At 45.4% G+C, this 22,897-nt stretch overlaps 2 protein-coding genes across 3 annotated transcripts in view; both read left to right on the forward strand.

The window, feature by feature from the left end:
• The first annotated feature begins 328 nt into the window (after positions 1 to 328).
• CAV2 (caveolin 2) lies at positions 329 to 8,723 on the forward strand. The gene is made up of 3 exons (XM_081212154.1): positions 329 to 569; positions 1,109 to 1,296; positions 6,353 to 8,723. The coding sequence occupies exons 1-3, from the start codon at positions 420 to 422 to the stop codon at positions 6,501 to 6,503; spliced, it is 489 nt and encodes a 162-aa protein (XP_081068280.1). The 5' UTR covers positions 329 to 419; the 3' UTR covers positions 6,504 to 8,723.
• A 3,912-nt stretch (positions 8,724 to 12,635) lies between these two features.
• Positions 12,636 to 22,897, forward strand: part of CAV1 (caveolin 1) — a 30,411-nt gene continuing 20,149 nt past the window's right edge. The window contains exons 1-2 of one of the 2 annotated variants that reach the window (XM_081211289.1): positions 12,636 to 13,134; positions 15,081 to 15,251. In XM_081211289.1, the coding sequence (XP_081067415.1) occupies positions 13,105 to 13,134; positions 15,081 to 15,251 (201 nt within the window). In that variant the 5' untranslated portion in view covers positions 12,636 to 13,104. Of the gene's footprint in view, positions 13,135 to 13,197; positions 13,502 to 15,080; positions 15,252 to 22,897 lie in introns of those variants that run through there. The other variant, XM_081211290.1, reaches the window with a different exon arrangement.

Here is a 22,897-nt window from a genome sequence, read left to right on the forward strand (position 1 = left end):
CGCGCGCAGTCGCCCCTTTAGCGCTGCCCAAGTCTCCCTTTGCAAACGAGGCCCCGAGAAAGGTCGCTCGAGGTGGCCTCCTGGCTTCTCCCAAATGTTGCCTCAGAGGAGAGCGTCGGGTCTGAGCATGCGCGGGAGCCAGGCGGGCACCATCGGCCGCTTTCCAGCGTCTGCCGCTAAGCGCTGCTTTTTTTTTTCTTTTCACTCCAGCCTCGCTGGTGGCTTACGGGAGCGGCGGTGCAGCTTGCCGTGGGCTTCTCCGGGGCGTGGTCTCGGGCTTTGCCCACGCCACCCAGCGACGCGATCCACGAGCACCCAAGGGTGGGGGAAAGAGGGGGACGTGGAGAGGTGGGGAGGAGGGGGGAGCTCCCCAGCCGCAGCCCAGGAAGACCTTCGGGACCCCGGCTGCCCCAGCGACGATGGGGCTGGAGAAAGAGAAAGCGGATACCAAGATCTTCATGGATGAATACGGCTTCAACCGAAGCAGCAGCCCCGCTCTGTCGGACGCGGAGAAGAGCCTGGAGAAAACCCCGGACAGGGACCCGCGCGGGATCAACACGCATCTGAAGGTGAGCGAGGCCGCCTGACTCGGGTTTGCGTTCCGCATCCACACGTTACCGTGTCCCTCCTCCACCTGTTTCTGCCGCTGCTTTGCATTGCAGCGATCGGGGCTCCCTCCCTGGGCCATGGACTGTTGATTCCATTTAAGGCGATTTCAACCCAGCCAAAGAGTTACAAGTCACCGTATTTTTTATTTTCTCTTTCCGGAGGTTGGAGGGGTAGCATGTCTTGTGGTGGTCCTCCTCCTCCTACTACTACTATTATTATTCATTGGTACTTGTACCGATCGACTTAAAATGGATCGGAATTGCATTTCCACGTTCTCTGCGGTGCATTAAAAAAAACCAACTAGATCCAGTTCAGAACATTTGAGTGGAAAGCGTGTGCCTGTTTGATTCAGCAGGATTCTTTCAGAACTGTAACAAAAGCAGCAGTTTAGCTTTGTGTTGGTTGCCCACTCCTCTCCCCCTCCCTTTGCATAACTGTCCTTGTTGCGTTTCAAAACAGAGGCTTATGTCGTGCTTGCTTGTTGTGTCTCTCGTTCCAGCTGGGATTTGCGGATGTGATTGCGGAGCCGGCGTCCACGCACTCCTTCGACAAAGTCTGGATCTGCAGCCACGCACTCTTCGAGCTCAGCAAATACCTGATCTATAAGATCCTGACGCTCTTCCTTGCGGTCCCCTTGGCCTTTGTGGCAGGGATCCTCTTTGCTGTGCTCAGCTGTCTGCACATCTGGTAAGAACCCAGCTTCTTCTGTCTGCTGACATTTTTAACAGTATCCCCTGTATGCCATATAGAAATAACACGGTGGACTTTGGGAATTATGAGGAGCCATCTTTCATGCTTCTCCTAGGAGTCCTACCCCTATTAATTATTTTATGTTAGTTTTGGGTAGCATTCTGACAGCTTCTGGATCCAATGGGAACTTACTTAAATGTGTGCAAAAGATTGCATTTTTAAAGTCCTCCTTTCCTTTGCACCACAATTGGAGTTGACCTTGCTCAGAAATAAGACCAGGCCCAACCATTCCCATTGTTTTATTTCTGCACCTGACGGCAGAAATGTGCAGACTTGACCCACTAAAAAGCATTGCTTTTGATGTGACAGCGGGTGACATGTTCTATCTTTGATGGCCATTCACACATACAGATTGTTTCAGCTGCAGCCATCAGGTGGTGAGCAGGCACATGTGAGCCACCCCTGTGTCCTTGCACATAATGGGATGTCAGCGGAATTCTGCATCCTACCGCACATGCCTAATCCTTGCATCACAGTACCTCTCTTAAGAAGGTCACTGTTCTTCCCATTTTACAGATGGGCTTCTGAGGCAAAGAGATAACTTGCCTGGAGCCATCAGGTAAAGTTGATTCTGACGCAGGCCCAACAGGTTGGGATGCTACAGTGCTTGTTATGCATGTGACCCCCAATCCTGCAAATAGATATGTATATGTGAGGCAGTAATATGCACATTAAGAGCACCAGCCTCTCCATTCTGGCTTGGAGTGGCTAGGAGCCTGCCCACCTGTCCCCACGCTTCCTGGGCTGCTCCTCCACTGCTCTGGGTGGCAGGGAGGGTGGAACGCTGATACATCTCCTTGCCGTGGGCACAAGGGAGCTTAGGTGTGTGTCTGTGCCAGTCTCACCAATAACTGAAGTGCCAGAAAAAACAAGGAGGTGAAACAGGAAGTACTTCATATGAACAGGCATTATGAGAGTTCCAGGACACATTCCAGCCAGGCAAAAATGCTCAGTTCTGAGTGCCATGTGAAGAGACCCATGGCTGTGTCAGATTCCTGCATCTGAGGTTCCCCACCACCTCTGTGCTAGGTATTTGTCATTCCAGATTTTTGAGCTGCTGTCTCAAGATTCGTGCTGTGCTTCCCGTCTTGATCCCATGAGTCCATTTTAGCTTGCAGCATCCATTGCAGGGTGATACCTTAGCTGACTCAGCATGTCTGGTACCTGCAAAAGCACCACAATAGCTAAAGAAAACTGAGAGCATCCTGTGTGTTTCTGGCTGAGCTGTGGCCTGTCCCATGCTGACCTAGTTCCTTGCTTGATTATTTGCTCGTTGAAATGTATCGTTTCTTACTTTGATTTGATTTTATGGACCTTGTGGACACATTAAATGGGATTACACTGAATCAAAGTGCTTGGCCCATTGAGCCCTCTGTTGTCTACTCTGGCTGGCAACCGCTGTCCAGGGTCTCAGGCAGCCCTCTATCCCATCATGTTCCACCTGATCCTTTCGCACTGCAATGGGGTACCTGTGGCCCACTGGCAGCATTTGCCATAATTTTGCACAGCTCAAAGAGATGGGCTGGCACAGAGATAGATTGGGGGGTAGAGGGAAAAGAGGAAGAGGGAGGTAGACAATGCTGCAATGCTGCTGACTCCACCCACTTTTGGCTATGGCTCCACCCACCATGAGTTGACTTTTCCCATGGCTCAACAGCCCTTTGTAGGAAAGGATTCCCCGGCCTGCTTTCACTGGAGAAGTTGGAAATGAACATTGGGGACTTTTGCAAGTAATGTGTGTGCTCTACCACTGAAGTACAGCCCCCGCTCCACATAATTGGGACTGCATTTTCTAGCTGTAACCCTCTTTGAAATCGATCACTGTTTTATGTGTCTCCCCACACTGAGAAAGGACTCAAGAGTGTGATATTACAACTGGGGAGATTCATAAATTCATACTGATGCTCTTGTTCACAGTAATCAACATTTGACAGAAAGAATTCGGAGACACGTATCGTCTGTATTTTGTAAGAGAGAGGCTTTGGGTCAGGGTTAACAACTATCAGAAATGAAAGCATTGAGCAAAATCGTATGAAAGGGCATCTGTTGCTTGTGCCAAGTATTTGCTAAATGAAAACCTATACCCTTGAGAGAAACACCATGCCATTGCTGATGCCCCATCACTTTGGTGCTACCAAAGAGACAATTGAAACAAAATATTTTAAAAGCGCATATTCGAAATCTTATTCAGTTTCATTTCAAAAGGTCACATCCCTCCCACCCAGGCATAACTGTGTACCCAACTATATTGACTATGTTGGAGAATCACTTTGGATGAATGTGTCAACACAACCTTGGTCAAATGGCAGTGTTTAACCCAACTTGCATGCTTGAAACTCCCCCTGCCCATTTTATTCTAACAACAACCCAGTGAGGTAGATTAGGCTGAGAGGTGGTCTGGCTCAAGGTTGCACAGGGAACTTGGTGGCTGAGAAGAGGGGACTTGAAACCCTTGGCTTGTCCACACCAGAGTTTACTGTGTGATTGCCGCTATTCATCTTCCCATTTAATTTGCATCATCCCCATGGCATTACCCTCAAAACACCACCAATGATTACACTTCCCTCCTGTGAATTTGGGTTTATCCAATAGGGGGATCATCCAATAAATGGGAGGAAATTGGGCTGCACTCAGGGTCACAGACAATTTGTTTCAGTGTTTTAGGGTGAGTGGCTTTCTGCTTCTCATTTGATCCCCAAAAACTGTGCAAGGGCTGACATGTGGGTGAGAGTCTGCTTGCTCTTTCCACCAACCACTCCACGTTGGATGATGCTCTGAAGGAGGAGTATGGGCCATACTTGTACTTCTCTGCAGAATCAGGAGCCCTGAAGACACAAGGCTCAACCTTTGCCTAATATGTGGAGCTACAAGTGTGTGTGGATTGGTGCAGGGTGAGGCCAATTCCCACCACCACCCCACCCCTACAGAAGGCTAATATCGGCTGAGAGCAATTTATTTAAAAATGTTTGCTTCAATGTAGTGATTAGTAATAGGCCCAAATTGCTTGCCAGGATCAAATTTGGCTTTTATTACAAAGTACAAAAATTAAACAAGCATTATTTCATTTTATTGTTAAACACCTTAAAATACATTGAAAAACCTTTCAGGTGGCTTGTGTATGGATCAATCATCCTGATTTGAGAATGGTGGCTATTTACTGATGTGCTGATTTGCTTGAGGGGAAGTTACCCCACACTTTCCAGGGTGTGTTCCCATCACTTTCCTTATTGCAAAAAGTCTGATCTTCTGGGGAAGCAGGTGTGTTGCACAAGGCCTGCCAATCAACTATCGTTGTGCAACCCAAATTTGCTGGTATGCGATTGACTCCTGCTCCCAAATAGCAACAGGCTTGAAGCGCCCTGGGAGAATCCTTGCCTGGTGCCAAAATGAGGTTGGTGCCAGCAAGGCCTCCCTAAGGAGGAAATTCCACAGGTGGAGGGGCCACTACTGAGAAGGCTCTGTCTGTGGTTGCCACCAGATGTGGGAACACTAGGACAAAAGCTTCTGAAGATGACTTGGATACACAGGCAAATTGGAATACATTTGATTGGGGTTCTTTGGTGCATTTGATATACAATTCAAACATCTGAAAAGCTAGAAGAGAAAAGACTTAGATCAATTTATTATTTTTTTCATAACAATGTCACTTAATGTCTTCCTGGTTTTCACCCTACAACGCCCCTGAAGAATGTACTCTCATTTCAGCTGTGCTTGTAAAAAAGAAAGAAAAAAATCCTAAAGGTGGAGTCAGGTGGGTGGAAATGTTGGGCCATTGTTCTTTTTTCCTGTGGAATCCCTTTGGTTTGGGAGCATGTAATTCTTGCTTGTTTTGAGGGCAGGGTAGTGAATTCCTCTCAAACACTCCCAGTGCCCTTTGGGAAAGAGCCAAAGCAACTCCACTGTGGGGGAGATTGCTAGATACCCTGGGCTTGGCCAGTTCCACAAGAGGCAGTTAATTCCAACCACAATATTTTGTTTCTTCGGCCTGGAAAAGCGAGACCCTGTTATTAACCTGCCTCAGAACGATGTACGTTGGGAGGAACAACATTCTCCTGTGTGGAGAAGCGTTTTGGAAACCCTCCTTTAGGAAGCATTGCTGAAGTGCCAAGAGAGAGGAGTTGTTGCAGTGTTAGCATGCCAAAAATTTGCACAAGAGCTTGACCTCGCATTCCTTCAGCACCCAGAACTCTCTGTGACTAGAGAAGCAGTTGAGTTGCAGACCCACGTTGGAGGGCAGGATGTTTTACCTCTCTGTGGTCTAAATTTTGCACCTCTCCCCATCCACAGACAAGCCTTGTTACATTGGGAACAGAATTACGGTTTTGTTTTGTTTTTGGGGAAGGATACAATAGCATGCTTTAAAAAAAATAATAATTAAGTGCTACTGTTACTGTTTTAGCATTCCTTGAACCTTTCCCCTCTGGCAGGTTTAGTTACATTGGTGGCCATAGTTACACTATCTGTTAGGTATGAAAGAACAATCTGAATCTGTGCCAGTACCAACCACCAGTTGAGTGAGCTGTTTGCAGGCTTGTTAAAAGGAAGGTTGCCTCTCCACATTCCTCTGTTGCTTTGAATGGATCTTTCTCCTTTCCTTTTGGCCGTAGACTTAAATCAAGGAAGAAATGTCAAGAAGCACATTACATGTCCTGCATGAGTATTTGCCTATGTGTTGCCTATGCGTTACTTCTGAGTAAACAACGGTAGCAAGCAACTGCAAAGCGGAAATTTGGGGGCTATGAAGATATTGTAGGCATTTGTCTTTTTGTGGATTTCTCTGTAAATCCGGCTTTGTGTTGGAGTGCTAGAATTGAGCCATGCCCAGGATTTCTCAAACCATACCCTGAGCAAACGTGTTGGATCAATTTTGTGCATAATAACAATAATTCTATTTTTTTTTTTTTAATTTAACAAACCATGAGAATAGTAGAACTTAATGGCTGGTGTTTCAGAAAGTGTCGTTCATTTAAACTTTCTCTTTTCTCTTTTCTAGGATTGTGGTTCCTTTCACAAAGTCCTGCCTTATGGCTTTGCCCTCTGTGCAAGCTGTATGGAAGAGCGTGACAGATGTTTTCATTGCACCGCTATATCACAGCGTAGGAAGGTGCTTTGCATCAGTCGACATACGCCTTGTCCAAGAGTGAACATCTGGGAACTAACGCTACTCTAGTCTTAAACAATGTTAAACCTCCTTGCTGAATAATTCATTCCAAATTACTACTGTTTAAATGGCTGACTTTTTTTTTTTTTTTACTTCTTCCATCAGGGTTGCACTTTTCTGGAAACAAAGCTTGCTTTGGGAATGGGGAAAAATTGTTAAGAAAAAATGATTCCATTTTCTAAATGAAAAATAACAGGCTGCATTTGGCATCACTTTATTTTAATGGTACTGTCATTGTCTGGTCCCCACAGATGTGTCATGGGGACTTACATGACCACATCACATATGCCTGCCCAGACATGTATTACTACAATGAATCCTAACTACAAGAAGTCACTGTGCACTGTATCAACTAAAACGGTATCTATTGTATTACCCAATTTCTTTGACAGCTAATACCTGGCCTATTTTATGCATGTTTTACTATACAGCTCACTCTCAGAATTCTAAATGTATCCAGAATATTGTTTGTTACTCCTGGGGGGGGGGGGGGAATCTTCATCTGAATCCTAATTTAAGTCTTCTCTTTCAGCAACAGCTAGCACCCTATAAAACAAAGGTAAGGAACATCTGGCCCTCCAGCTGTTGCTGCACTAATCTACAGCTCCCATCATCTCTGACCGTTGGTCATTCTAGTTGGGACTGATGAAGTCCAGCACTGTCTGGAGGACCATGGGTTCTGCAAACATGTTCTAGAATCAATCAAGTCTACTTGGCAGAAACCTATCAGCAATACTTGTAGTCTCTCAGATCCAGTGGCTTCCAGTGCACTAAGTGCACAGCTCAAGGCCAGATTGAGTCCGTCTGGGTGCCCTTGGTCATTAATGGGATCTAGGGACTTGGGCCATAGTTGAAGTCTCAAAAGCAGCAGGTAGGGAATCCATATTGGTCAGTCAAGGGCCTCGGCCAATGTTTATAGCAACTCATAAGCATTGCCAAATGCAGGGATCAATGCTGCACTTCCCTCCTCCCTTCCATGCTTAAAGAAAACCATTGGATGTCTGAAGACCTATTCCTTGGGAGTTCATTAGTCTCAGACTAATCTCAGACTCAAATAATGAGAATCCCAGTTCAGACACTGGAACCCCTGACAACATGGTGCTCAACCATGTTCCAAGATGCCCATGGAGGAATGCAGGCAACTGCTCCCTTTCGACCCAGTGAATTGAGAAGCTCATACAGCAGCTCTATATTTTGCATACGTGGGATATGGGGTTCTCAACTGGGGTAACAAATCACACCACCCCTAAAGGGCTTTGCTGAAGATTGCCCTCTTATTGCCTCGGGGTGGTGGGTTACATTTATGTGGCATTTTCTTGATCATAGTGTAACTCTTGGGATTTTATGAGGTTCTTCTGCAGATGTGGACACAGTTCAGGATCCACAGAATTGTGTGCACAGATTTATACAATACTGTTGCATAAGGGAATTAAGTACTTGCCTACTATGCAAACCCGTAAGAATCAAAAGGAAGGGAGAAAGGTTACTTCAAAATTACGGTAACTGTTTGAAACAAGGTGTTAACTTGGGTAGAAAATCTTGATGCTTTTATTTAATGAAACTCTTTTGCTGTACATATTGTGTTTTTATGTAAATGGTATGTAACGAATTGCCTTGAAGTCTTATTTTTACAGTCTCCATATTCTTGCCAAGCTTTTATTTTAAAGAAGCAGGATGCTTCAGCCAATCACCTGCTCATCACTCTGTAAGTGCCATGCATACAAGTCCACAAAGGTTTCTTGAAGGGAGGAGCTACTGAACTGCCTTCTCCACAAGAACCTGAAGCAGAATCCTGTTGTGCCTGAGACAGTAGTAGAGCATTCCACATGGAAGTGGGTATTCTCTGCTTCTGATCTCCCCAGATTTCTTTCCAAAGAGGGCTGTGTGTGGTTGTAGATATATGGCCTATGTTCCCCACTTGTGCAGTTTCTGTGCATGGAGATACTAGCATGAAATAATTTTGGGTGCCTGATAATCTCTAGAGGGAGGCCAATGACCTTTTAAATGAGTGGGGTTTGTTGTCTAGGTTTTGAACTGAAATGAAAATCACTGAAAATTCTGATATGCAATTCATAAATACACCAAATACTCTGTATGATTCCACTTCGAGACCTAAATGCTGTGTTCTAAGCTATGCCAAAGATTCTGAACAAAGACTCTGTATTTTCAAAGTATTTTTATTAAAATGGTATGTCGAACATTTGAGCTTTTCTGCCTTTGTTGTTTAGCAGCAACACTGTTTAATAATTCACATGATAAACATGTTCTCTTGCGGAAGAAAAGAGGTGCATTTAAAAATTCTGTTCTCAAATCTTTGCTGTCCCCAAGCTTATTGACTCTCAGCCATGTTACTTGAAACCCTAATAACAAAGGTTATTGTCCATGCATTTAATGCAGCTTCAATAAATAGTTTTATATGCATGCCCTGACCCAAGCAAATTGTACTTACTTTGAACTAAACTGATGTTGTATGAATAATATATATATAAGCACAAAATAGTAGACTAAAATTTATTTGGTGTTCTAAAAGACAAAGGTGCTACTACCGGAAGACATGGATTCCCCCCCCCCCCATTAAAAGTAAACACTTTGAGTTCTTCTCCTTGGTCTAAACTAGGGCTGCACCACCATGTGCATCTACCTGCCAGTAAGTCTCATTTAACACAGTGGGATTTGGCCTGAAGTAAGCATGCCTGGGATTGGGCTTCCCAATTGCAGTTCTATGCCTGTGTCCAGTTCCATATAATTTATTTATTAAATTGCTTTAAAAAATAGAAATGTCTAAACAGTTCATATAAAAACAATTTAACGGGGTTTGCACACACATTCCAAATTATCAAGTGTATTTTAGCAACCATAAATATTTTCAGAGCAGAGCTACTGCCTATTTTTCACACCCTTGTTCTCGAATTTCCAGGCAAAATTCAACCTTAAAACATGAAAATGTACAAAGAGCCTTGCTCAGTCAGCCCAGAAGCCCAGCTGGTCCTGTATCCTGTTCTCAGTGACCAACCAGGTGCTTATGGAAACTTTCAACCTATAAAGCCCATCACAGTTTGGGACTAGGCTTGGGACTAGGCTGCCTGTCTCCACATGTGCCTGCTTGTACAGTGAGATCTTGAACAGATGCCCTCCTTTGAGTGTCCCCACCTTCTGAGTTGTAACAGGAGCCTACCAGAGAAAAGGTTCTTAGAATAATAGAATTGTAGAGTTGGAAGGGACCTGGAGGGTCATTCTGCAGTGCCGGAAGCTCAACTAAAGCATACATGGACTGCTCACCCCATGGATGGGGCTTGCTTGGCACCTACATTTTGCTGCCATGTGAAGCCAGTTTTGTCCTTCCAGGCCCATTTATGTGGGGGTTTTTTAATCTCTGCTGAGATTTTATGCTGCCTTTTAAATAGACTGCCTAGACTGACCACATAAGCATCCCCAAAACAGAAGAGCCACATCACCAAACAATGAGACAAAGGGGGCACAGATTTGCCTAAGATTTGCATGTGCTAATTGATATGCATAGATGCCATTTTAGAAATAGTTGCCGTCATTTACATAGAAATTCAGCACATCTCACCAGGGTGGGGAATACTGTGGTCTTGTGTTTCTGCCCTGTCTGCTCTTCAGCAGCTAACGGTTGATGAACAACTTGCTCTTCCTGCATGTGGTTCTTTATATTTGAACTGGGTGCAGACCAGACAGCCCTTCTAACAGAAGACGCTGTCAGATCGAAAACGGTCCTCTGTAAAGTAGGGCACACAGCCTCCTATACTTTGCTATGTTCAATTTTGCTTTGTATGCTTATGCTTTGTTGCATTTTTATTTATTTAAGGCACTCCTTAACTGCCTATTGAAAATGTATCCCCCCCCCCAAACATGGTACAAATATAAAGACATCAAAAATTCACAATCTAGGTTGCAACACCCTTTACAACAGGGCTTGGTGGGTATTGAATTGAGGGGAGTGTCCCTCTGCTCAGCTCCACCCAAAAAGGGATGCTAGTGTCCTCCACTAATGTGGACCATCTCGTTCCACCTGACCAACAGGCAGGCAGGAGGATCCCTGCTAGCGTTAGCTCACAGGAAGCCCCCAAATAGGGCATTCCATGGAGATGGTCTGAACATGCCTGGGATCCACTGAATGCTAAACCAGCCCCACTGCTGTCGCTTGATGGCATCAGGCCTGATTGGGGCCTGATTCGTGTTCCCTCTCCAGATTGATGCAGCAGTTTGCCTCTCCCTGTTGTCTTCTGCCCTGGCTGGCACAAACAAGAGTGGAAGATGTGACCGTGTTTTGGCTGTTTCATCACTCCGCACCAGGCAGTGATGAAACAAGAGATATGGACTGTCCTGAAAGATAAATGAAACTGCCAACAACAGTACAGTACAGCCATTTGATCTCTGGCCCACAATCCTGTTGCAAAATATAAAATCTGAACTCAGCCAACAATATTTTGTGTGGTAAGTTGCATTTAGGAAAGTTTTAAGGGTGGGGTAGAAATGGCTAAGGGACGCAGGTGGTGCTTTGGGTTAAACCACAGAGCCTAGGACTCGAATCCTCGCGACGGGTTGAGTTCCCGTTGCTCGGTCCCTGTTCCTGCCAACCTAGCAGTTCGAAAGCATGTCAAAGTGCAAGTAGATAAATAGGTACCACTCCAGCGGGAAGGTAAACGGCGTTTCTGTGCGCTGCTCTGGTTCACCAGAAGCGGCTTAGTCATGCTGGCTCCCTTGGCCAATAAAGCGAGATGAGCGCTGCAACCCCAGAGTCGGCCACAACTGGACCTAATAGTCAGGGGTCCCTTTACCCTTTACTAGAAATGGCTATTTCTATTACCGTACATTGGCATTTTATGAGTGGCAAAATTAATTCCTTTGCACTTGGAAGGATGACAGAGGTGACCAAGCTACCATAGGGTAGAATAAGGTTACAAGATTTTTTCAATGAATCCGGGGACACTTTTCAACTTGAATGGATTTTGTATGGGGACTGATGTGTAAATCCAGGGACTGTCCCCGGGAAACGGGGATATCTGGTAACCTTAGGGTAGGAAGGTCACCAAAGGGCTGTTTTGACATCTGCTGCTGGGGCTTAAATAACCAGTATACCAAATGAGATGTACACCATGGTAAGTTACCAGATGATAATGGGCCTCTGTGTCTACATCTGTATCCACCCACTCTGTTCATTCTCAACACTAAACTATCTGCAGTGAGTCTGAAAGATCTCAGTGGGACACAGAAAAGGGAGCGGCCTTTAAAGTATGGAACACTGAACCAACAAGATGGAAATATAAAATAACAGGAGTTTTGCAGCATCATTCTTCTTCAGGCTACCTTTTCCACTCTCTTTCTCCCAGACACAACCAGCAGCCACACCCTGTATTCCATGATTCCAACACAAGGAAAATAGCTCGCAGGGGTGTGTGTGTGGGTGTGTGTGGGTGTGTGTGTGTGGTTCACCTCCATCAAAGTTCCTAGAATGTACAATGTAATTTTGGCAAAACAAGGGACAGAACTTGGCCCTTCATGTACATTGTAAAAGCCCAAGCCTTGTTCCTGGTTTTATTATAATTACCGACAAATACAATCCATCCTAGTAAAACTTCTTCTTTTTTATCCTGGCACTGCCGATATGTTTGCATCAGCATCAGTAATAATAATAATAATAATAATAATAATAATAATAATAATAATAATAATAATAATAATAATAATAGGGCACACATAATCTGGAGGCTGTTTATTGGCATGCTTTTTTCCTTTTGTCACCCACCTACAGATGACTCCAAACTTCGGAGGCAAAAGCTGCTGCATGGAAGAAAAAAGCTTTTGAAACTGTTCCTTCGGGTGAATGTAAAAGAAAGCCCCATGAATCCACATGTATTATATTATTCTTTATTTCCATGGCAGAAGCACCAAGGATCCTCGTGATCGCTCATAAACCCTGACTGAATCAGCCTTCTGGTGTTCATGGGGAAACCACGCAAGACACCGGGAGGCGGCGATTGGAAGGAAGCGGGAAAGGCCCTTCTTCTTTCTCCAAACCAAATTGTTTTAAAAAAACCCGGACGCGCAAAGTCAACACGGCGTCCGTTTTCTTTAACCAGACACTAACCGCTTGCCCTCGGATAACTCAGGGAATAAGCGTGCACATGTGTGTTCTTTTACGGTCGCTGCAACTGGCAAGGAAACAAGCATCGCCTGAGGCTTTTCCAAAAAGAGGGAAATTAGCAGCAGAGCGCAGAGCGCGCGTCCTGTTTGTGTGGATTTTACCCTTTCCACCTCCGCGCTGCTCCTCGAGCCTTGGGGATGTGCCGAGATCTACCAGCCCTGTCCTCCAAGTCTAGAGCTGTAGCGGGGAGAACAAACCCCTGGCGCCCAGCCAGGACTCTAACTTAGAGATACCGCCCACTCGGCAGTCTTCTGTTTGTGTGCGTTGTTGGGGGGGGGGGCGGTTGTGGTGTGTGTGCGTGCGCTGTAGGTTTTTTTTTCTTCCCCTCTAACAATTCCGGATCTTCCTTCGTCGGATCTTTTAAATTACCGGTCAGTAACGCCCTCCGCAAAGCCTCGAGCAAGCCCAGGACAGCATGTCTGGGAGCAAATACGTAGACTCCGAGGTAGGGCATGCTTTTGCAATGTTTCATTCTTTTCGCGAAGCTGCTTTGCGTTCCTGGCACAGAGTACCTGCTTGCGCCAGCCATCTCTTGAGTGCTCTTGGCTCGTCCCTTATCTCCCTGCTCTCCACGGTGGAGCCCTTTCCAGAGCTGGAACTGCAAAGCCTGTTTTCAGGGCAATCGGGGGTTATTTGTCTGTGTTGTGTTGGTAATCTGATCTCCTGGACGGGCACTTGTTTTTTCTCTCCCCCCCCCCGCCTCCCTCCGTGCGCCCTTCGCTCCCAGAGAGAGCCTTCCTGCTTAAACCGCTTCCCCCGCAGCATTTCCAAGGCTGTAGTGGCGCCCACCCAGGCTTAGGGAAAACTCTAGAGTAAGTTGTTGGGTTTTTTTCCGGGGGGGGGGTGTTTTGCAAATATGTTCTCTGTCACTGCCCAGTGCAAAGAAAGGACTGGGGTTTCTCTCTCACTCCCCGCCACTCCACCCCGGTCTCGGTTAATTCTCACAAGGCTGGAGAGGGAATGTACTGGAGAGCGTCTCCAAAGCTAAACTTGTAACGAGTGTGCAAAAGGCATTTCTTCTTAAGGGGAGCTGCAGTTTGCTAGTCTAGAGAGTGGCGTGGAGTTTGGATTTTCTGAAAACGAAAGCGGCTCGTCTTCGGGCGACGGCGCAACCCAACCGACTTGCGCCAAGAGCATTCAGATTTGAATGGGTTTCGAGAAATCTGTGGGTTGCTGTGGGTCAGGTTGGGACAGCACTCTTTCACCTTAACTTTAGAAAGGTCCTTTTATTTTTATTTTTTTTAAAAAAAGGAGGAAGCGGAGTGAGGGACGGCTGTCAAGCAAGCGACTCTTTGAATGGGTGGCATTCCAGGGAGGCACGATTAGAGGGACTTTTAGAGCCCCGTACTAACACTTATCGCGGATGAGTTCGGCCTTTAACCGTCTTGCGTCCTCCTCCCCCGTCCATTCAGTGATGAATCCTAACGCATGTGAGGGTTTACTCCTGAATGGACCCAAGGATGAGGTATTTGTTGTGGATTAACGGATCCGGAGTACGAGGGGTGTTAAATCGTCGTGGCCTCATTGCAGGAGACGCTTTTTCCCCATCCAGCCTTCCTCCCAAGGCAAGGAGCGCTCTTCCATGCCAACATGTTGGGGCTATTTAGTCAACGGTGCGGGGAGTTGTCCTCTGTCGCATTTACATCCCCGTCTCGTCTCGCCTTTGCCTTCCCTTCTCCTTTTGCTGGGGGCATTCAGGGGGTGCCCTGGGGTGCTTACTAGGGTGCCCACATTTGCCACTGAAAATGCTGGCCGCTGCTGCGATCTTATGCGCTCTTTCTTATGAGCGGGTCTCCTGGAACTTGCTGTCGAATGGAAACGCGCGTGGGATTAGGCTACGCGGTGGCGCGCCGGTTGGCAGGCAGCGCAAGGGCGCAAAATACTCCTTTGCGCGTGAAACGCGAGGCAGGCAAGGTGCCAAGTGTCCCAGCTGATTGGTTGGGGGCAGGGAGTCCCCCCCCCTTTGCTTTATTAAGGGAGAGCTCCCTGCAAGAGGAAACTTGGAGATTCCAAGCTGCGAATTCTCCAAGCGCGTGAACAGGGGCGCGGCGGCTGCGCCTTCCCCGGCTGCAAACCTGCCCAATTCTTGCGCGCGCCAGGAGAGGACCCCTGGCGGCGCGAGCGGGAGTCGCGGCTCTGCCTGGTACCGAGGGGTGTGGTGTCAGATACTTTCTGTCCATTTAAAAAGCCAGCCTCTGGGGCATTCGCTGGATGAAGTTTCCCCAGGCTCCGCGCGCTCTCCCTGACCAGTGCAGCATAGACAGCCGCTCTCTGAACGTCCGATGAGCGAGTGGGATTTTTTGGACGTGCATCCCCTTCCCAGGACCGCGCCGTTCACTTAGTAGTCGCATCGGATTCACTGACCGCTTTCCCACACCCCTCCCTTTCCAGGACTTTCTTTACACAGCGCCCATCACCATCAGGGAGCAAGGCAACATCTACAAGCCCAACAACAAGGTCATGGCAGATGAAATGAACGAGAAGGAGTTCCATGACGTTCACACCAAAGAGATTGACCTGGTCGACCGAGACCCCAAGCATCTCAACGACGATGTGGTCAAGGTAGGAAGTCCAGAACTTTTCTCAAGCCCACAAAAAAGGGGGAAACCCATCCGAATCTGATCAGAAGACATGCTGGGCTGTGGGTGGGGGTGGGAGAGAGAATGAGACTGGTTGGTATGGGATGCTTGAAGGAGGACTGGTTTTGGTTTGGAAAATCAGCCCAAAAAACAGATGGTGCTGGGGGCTTTCTAAGGAAACAGATCACATTTGTGATTGCTTTTTAGCTAAACACTTTAATTCTCTGTCCGCTAGAATGTTTGAGAACTCCACACAGTACCTTTGCAAACTTTTAATAAATTAACAGCATGTTCAGAAAATCTCATGAAGGAAGCATATCCTGTTTCAGAAATGGAAGCTTCTTCCTATTTACTTTCTAACGGAGCCTTCATTTGAGGCTATTTACTGAATTTTTCCAGTGTGGTAGGCTTGATAAACATAGTTATGGAAGAGCTGGGTACAAGCTCCACCCTATTTTCATGGAGGGATTATGTACCTTCTGACAAGTCCCTGCTTTTTTCTTTTTTTAAAAAAAGTCCCTGCTTTTTAAACTCAGCTGCCCTTCCATAGCCTCGCAGTAATGTGAATGTGAACATGACATAGATTGTAAAGTACCTTTGTAAGTGAAAAAGAGCAGCAGCAGCAGCTCTTGCATGAAAGCCATTTGTTTAGGTCTCTGTAGGAAAAAGGCTGCAATCCTGTTTACACTTGCCTGGGAATAAACCCCATTTGATACAATGGCCCTTACTTCTCAATACACACACATTGGATTGCACTCTTGGACTGCGATCCTAAACACACATACTAGAGCAGTGTCAGATTTACGTATAAGCTAAGCAAACTATAGCTTAGGGCCACACTCTCTTGGGGGCCCCCCAAAAAATGTAAAGGAGAAAAAAACCTGGGTGTACATTTCCAAAATATAAGATAAAAAACAAATAAAATAAAACCTACATACAGCAACAGTGTTTGTGTTGTGTAGGCTCCTATGATGTAAGTAATGAGCCCTGCCTGCCAGCCTGCTCCCTAAAATATCACTGGTTTGCTCATTTCTATATGGCTTTAGATGCCTATTAGGTCCATAAATTCCCATATAGCATCTATTCGACACAAAAAACAGTGACAATTTATTGTTGACGAAGGACAGCTAGACATATAAAAGGCCCCATTACCTTCAGTAGCTTAGGGCCTCATCAAACCTAAATCTGGCCCTGTACTAGAGACTCAGTCCCATTGGACTTGCTGGGACTTGCTTCTGGGTAAACCTGCTTGGGACTGCACTTCTGATCAATGTTTGCGTTGATTTCTAGGCATGACGGATAATGTATATTAAAATGACTGCCGCTGTGTCAGCCTATTAACATAAGCAGTGCATTTTGCTCCCATGCAGGGGTGCCAACTGGAGTAAAATATTGACGGTGCACAAACACCATTTGAATGGCAATGCTCATCGATTTTTTTGGGGGGGGCTGACCCCCTAAAATATTGTATTGGGGGAGTCAAAGGGGCTTGGCCCCTAGGAGTTGGCTCCTTTGTTCTCATGCATAGCTAGAGTACTACTTGGTCCCAAAACATAACTTCTTCAGGTTGCCTGACTAAATAGGAAAAAAACATGTTTGTATATTTTTCTCATTAAGTATCAGGCTGCCCACAAGGGCTTGGCTTCAGAAGGCGGGGCTAGGAGCTTTTTGGGTATTTTTTAAGGAAGGCCATAATTTGCCACTGGATACTGAAGAAAGAAGAGAATAATAAACCTGCAATATTTTGTCATGTTTTGGTTATTTATTTAATCTGACAACATTTTTTTAAAAGAAATGCTTTGGGGGGGGAAATACTATTGCTTGCAAAAAAAACCTACAGGTGGCAAACATCCCCTTAGAGACACAATTCCCTTTTCTCGCTCACATGGAAGGGAATGTCAGTTCTAAGATTGTATTACAGCACACAAAGGCATAGTCGGAAAAACAAAACAAAAACCCTGTGAACAATTGCTTACCGTATACAAATGTAGGCAGATTTTGGCTGCAGTCCTATGCACATTTACCTGGGAGTGAACCCAGTGGAACTTTCTTCTGAGTAAGCGCAGGATTGTGCTGTTAATCAGTGAATCAATTGATTAAAACTTACGGAGTATATTGTCTGAGATTGATTTCTAACATGTCGCAGCCTCAGGGAAGATTGGAGGGCTTAACTGGGGTGCAGACTCTCTGGTTTCATTTTCATGGTGCTCAAATCACGCTACTTTGCTCCTCCCTTTGCTAAGCCAGGAATAAACAAATCACAGCTCTGGGTTAATGCTATGTCTCCCAAAGAAGCCATGAGCATCTGCCATGAACACTGATTTGTACATAATGCTAAGCCAGCACTGTGGTCTGTTGCTTTCCAGCTGCACAAAAGGGAGGAATAGGGATGAGCATAATTTGAGCAACAATGGGCCAACCCACTGCTCATTCATGGTAACCTGTAGTTTGTTTCAGATGATGGCTTACCCTGAAGGGCCCAATGTTAATGAACAAGGGGGGGGGGTTGGAAATCATTTACAGTGGTACCTCAGGTTACATACGCTTCAGGTCACATACGCTTCAGGTTACACACTCCGCTAACCCAGAAATAGTGCTTCAGGTTAAGAACTTTGCTTCAGAATAAGAACAGAAACTGGGCTCCGGCGGCAGCAGGAGGCCCCATTAGCTAAAGTGGTGCTTCAGGTTGAGAACAGTTTCAGGTTAAGTACGGACCTCCAGAACGAATTAAGTACTTAATCCGAGGTACCACTGTATTCCATTTCTCAACTTTAGGGGTGAGTATTAGCACTTATGTAGCTAAAATGGCACCACACCCACTCCAAGATTTAAAGAAATAATTTAAAAACTCGTTGCAAAAACAGGGGGACAAAAAACCCACTCCAAAACAAAATCAATGATGACTGAGTATGTTCAGGGGTCATGAAATGCTGGTTGGATGTTTAGGTGTGGAACAGAAAACTGGGAGGGTGGGCAAATGGAATGGAGTCTCCTGGAAAGGGTATAGCTGCATGGCTGGAACCCTGAAACAGGAGAATTGCACTTTTCAACATTTTGTTGCAAGCCTCACTTGTGTGCTTATTCTTTCATATGGACCTGACTTTCCACAGAATCGTTTTTGCAAAAGCATTGCTTTATTCACAGAGAAGGGAGCACAAAGACAATCTGCCTTACCCAAATGGAGATAAAAGGGGGGCAGGGCAGGGGATCCTTTTTCCAAACTAAAAATGCCAAAAGGAGAAATCATTAAGTGAACTGGAGCAAAGGCCCTTCTGGATCTCTTGTTAATTTTGTAAATGTCACATTTATACTAGTCCAATGTATCTGGGTCAATGGAAAATACTATCGGGGCCCATCTAGGTCAGGGAAAATCATGGATCTAATCCATTCCTGGCAGAGGCACATCATGCTGCAGATGTGATGGCCAAGGATGGTTTGTAGTCCAAGTTTTGCTGAACTTCTGGAAAACATATTTCTGCAACTCACTCATTGTAAGCAATCTGATGTTGCAGTGCTACATCATGAAGCCTGTTGAGTGGGAGAAGAAACCTTTGCTCTAGGATGGGGGGACTTGTTCCTATCCCAGGTGCTGGGTGATTCTCCACTTTCTGTCTCAGATAGATATCTGTCAGGTTCCACCTGCCCAGTGGAGGTATTGTGGAGAAAAATAGTTTATTCTGTTGGCGTAGAGGTAGGAAGTAGCTCCTTTCTATAGGCTGATTAACAACAGAATGTTTGCTTGCAGAACCAGACCTTCCAGGTTTTCTAAGCCCCATCATTCAATCTAGTGTTGAAAGGGCCACAGCTCAGTGGCAGAAGTCCATTGACTTACTTCTGAGCAAACTTGCATAGAACTACACTCTTGATATCTTAGGTTTCTCACTATTAGGCTACTTTGGCCTGCAAAAGTTAAAGAATCGTGCAAAACAAAGCACAAGAAAACAGGTTGAATAAATAATATAATCTTTCTCTTTTAGGAAGGGAAAATAAGTCTGAGAAGGGGAGTGTTTGGGGAGTGAGGAGAAAAACATATTTTCTAACTCATTCCTCAGCATCAGCTGAGGTTCCCAAAGCAACAAAACCTTCTGAGGATTAGTGATATGTGCAAGGCTGAAAGGAATCTAGATAGCTCTCAACAACATTACGGAATGAAAAAAAAAGATGGATCCTATTGGGAATAGGAGGCCAATCACTGATGAGGAAGAAGCACATATCTTTAAGGAAATGTTTGCAAGCATCTCTCAAGGGAGAGATCAAAGATGTCAGTTATATCCTGCGTCCCAAAGGAAAATGAGAACATGGGGAACAACTTCAGATAGTGGACCCTCTCAGAAACAAAAGATAATTTCCCCAACTCAAGATTCTTATTTTCATAATTTACGTGCAGCAATTAGTTTTGCAGTTACATATTCAAACTGCTGCTGTAGGGAAATGTCCTTTAGGCGGCTGCAATTGGGGAACAGCAGCAGTAATGCAGTGCTGAAGCCTTGAATCCAGCTGAGGGCTGGTCTGTATGAACAACAGGCCAAACAGAGAAGCTGTGTGTGTGAATTGTCCTTGCTCTACAAAACAAAACAAAAACTCAATCCTGAATGCAGAAAATGAGCATGTCAGGGAAGTGGCTAGACTTCAAACCATTCTTCCTCAAATTTAATTTACTGATTCATGTATATTTGTGGGAAGACTCACTCATCCAGATGTATCAGCATCTACCTCTACTCTGAAATGAAACACTCTTGAAGTAACAACCAAGAGACTTGTGGCACCTTTAAGATTAGCAAAGCTATTATGCCATAAACGTGTTTGGACTAGAGTCCATTTCAACAGATATGAAGCCTAGGAACAGTTTTACCACATAATCTGTTTGTGTTGACCAGTGTTTCCTGAAAGTTACAGGGTGGCCATATTTCCAAACCTTTATGGTACTTGGCCTAGAAAGGAATAAATCAAATTCTGTTTTCCAGTGCACAAAGCTAATCCTGAGTTTGTAGCCCTGTTTATTTGACATAGGTTCCCTTCACGCCTCTAGCTAGAAATACGGTACTGAGAACCACAGGGTGGGGAACCAAGGGATGATATAATTGCAACCAGAAGAATATCCCTACAGATAGCCTTAAATGTATAAAACGAGTTACTTGTATTAAACACTAATAAAATAATGCAATTTTATTATAACATTTGGAAACGAGGACCTAGCACATGTCATTTATCCTGTCGGATTAACTAGGCAGACCACTAAGACATGGAAGCAACAATTCTTTCTTTGTGAGCCACTAGTTACTGTCTTTACATTTTCCCTTATATCACCACAAAGTGAAAGTGCTAGAGACTTGGTGTGTGGGAAAGAGATAAGCTGAACTATCAAGAGCTTGGAATATTTCTGAGGGGAGCAGGTCCATACAGGCCTTTCTGTGGCTACTGCCCTGGTCTCCTGGAATGTGGAGTTCTGGGTAGGCCTAACTTGGTGCAATTTTTTCCCCCAGGTGTGGCAGATGTGAGAATCACTCATGCTTCTGCATACCAACAAAAAGAAAGTAATATACACATCACAAATATTATTATCTCTTAAGGGAGCAGCCTGGCCAGACTGACCGTCAAATAACGTTTAAGGGGAAGGTAGACAGCTGATCTCTTGCTTCAAACCACAGCTTCTTTACTCAGGCCTGTCACAGCATGGCTCATGGTATCCCATCACAATTGTCAATTCTGGGCATAACACCAACGTGTATCAGTAATTAAGGTCCAACAGTCCTCTTTTTGCTATGCGGTTCTGGGGTATTTATCTCAGTGGAAGCCTGAGGGGAGCCCTTGAAGTGTTAATAATAAGGTCACCCTGAAGGTGTATATTCAAGATCCTAGAAATAGATCGATCATCCTCTAAGTGCAAGGCTGGCTCCAGATTTGAGGGAGCTTTGGAAATGTGGGCACCCTTTTAAATCACCGGGCCCTTGGCTGCCATTTTAAATTTCCCACAATGCCCCAGAGCAATGCAGTATCTGGTTCTGCAGTGTAGTATAGGAAATTTAAAATGGCAGGTGGCTTCCAGGGCCAGCCCAGGTATCCCAGGGCAGCAGCTGTTTGAGGATGACTGGTGTTGATCCTGACCCTGTGGTCATACAAACAGAATGGTTAAAAACGTGGACGTTTCCAGCTTTCAGTGTTGTGACCTTCAGGTGAAATGGCAGTTCTAGCGACTGATAGTATGGAAATTAGGATTAGTCATTTTTCCATATCTGTTAACACAAAATACAAAAGTGCAACCAGGCTTAATTGCCATAATTTTTTTTTAAAAAAAAAACATATTCAAAGTCTGTTTTTTGCATGTGTCACACCCCTGCTTTAACTTTGAATCCTGCTACCCCACTCACCCCCATTTCTGAGCATTTTAGCTATTTGTTCAGGGCTTTTGCATTTCTTGTCGCTCGCTCCGTGCTGACACCTACACAGTGCCATAAAAGCAAAGCCAACTACAGAAGACAAATGATTAGGCCGGGGACAAGGAATCTGCTCTGTAAGCAGTTCATCAAATGGCTTCAGCATTTATTTATTTTAAAATGCCTCGTAACTCATAAAAAGCAGGGGATGTGCTCCCGCAATGTGCATTGCAAGGTGCTACATAAAAGTCTATTGCACCTGAGGTTCCAAAGCTCAAGACGAATAAGCTTCAAGGCAGAGGTGAGATATGTGCAAGTAATAGGAAGCCAAACAAGTTTCTGAAAGGATTGTGCTTCCTTTAGCTTGGTAACCACTGCCAGGGCAAGAAGGGGGCTGTATCCTTAGGTGAGCCCTCTTCCTGTGCCAGTGGGCCTTAGCAGGCTTACCTGGCTGCACTGGCAGAATTGGGCAGCTGGCTCTATCCACCTACAATTCCCTAAAGTGATGCCTACCCAGGGGCATTGAAGGAAATAGAAGGATGGCTAGATCTAGCTACCTGGTGCTCCACAGAGTGCCAGGCTGTAAGAATGGCCCACAGGCAGTGGACTCCGGCATGGTTCTGGGGCCCTGGCAGCTGCCCAAAAGTGCCAGGCTGCTATCTCCTGCCCTGAATTTGGGGGCATTGCCTGGGTTTTAAGGAGGTTTGGCTTCATTTCCCCTTGCTCCTCCTCGTGTCTCATAAAATAATAATAATAATATTTTTTTATTTATACCCCACCCTTCCCAGTTCAGAAAACCAGGATCACGGTGGCTAACAACAAATGTAAAACTCTTAATTGATGCAACAAAAAACAGCATAAAATGCAGTATAAAATGTGAATAACAATAAATTCAGAATTCTAAAATCAATTTTTTTTTAGGGGGGGGGAATCCATCCAATAAACATGACTAAATTAGTCCTATTTGGGCCAGTGAGGAGACCAGGAGAGAATTAGCTGTGGGATCCCAGAGCGGGTAATCTTCATAAAAAGGGGAGAGGGAGGGAAGGAAGGGGAATAAAAGATCAGACTAAGTTCAAATTGAAAGCCAGGCGGAATAGCTCTGTCTTACAGGCCCTGCGGAAGGAAGTTAAATCCTGCAGGGCCCTGGTCTCATGGGACAGAGCATTCTACCAGGTCGGAGCCATCACTGAGAAGGCCCTGGCCCTGGTGGAGGATAATCTGGCTTCCTTAGGGCCCAGGGCCTCTAAACTAT

Source organism: Podarcis bocagei (genome assembly GCF_964188305.1).
Source record: "Podarcis bocagei genome assembly, chromosome: 10".
Lineage (NCBI taxonomy): Eukaryota > Metazoa > Chordata > Lepidosauria > Squamata > Lacertidae > Podarcis > Podarcis bocagei.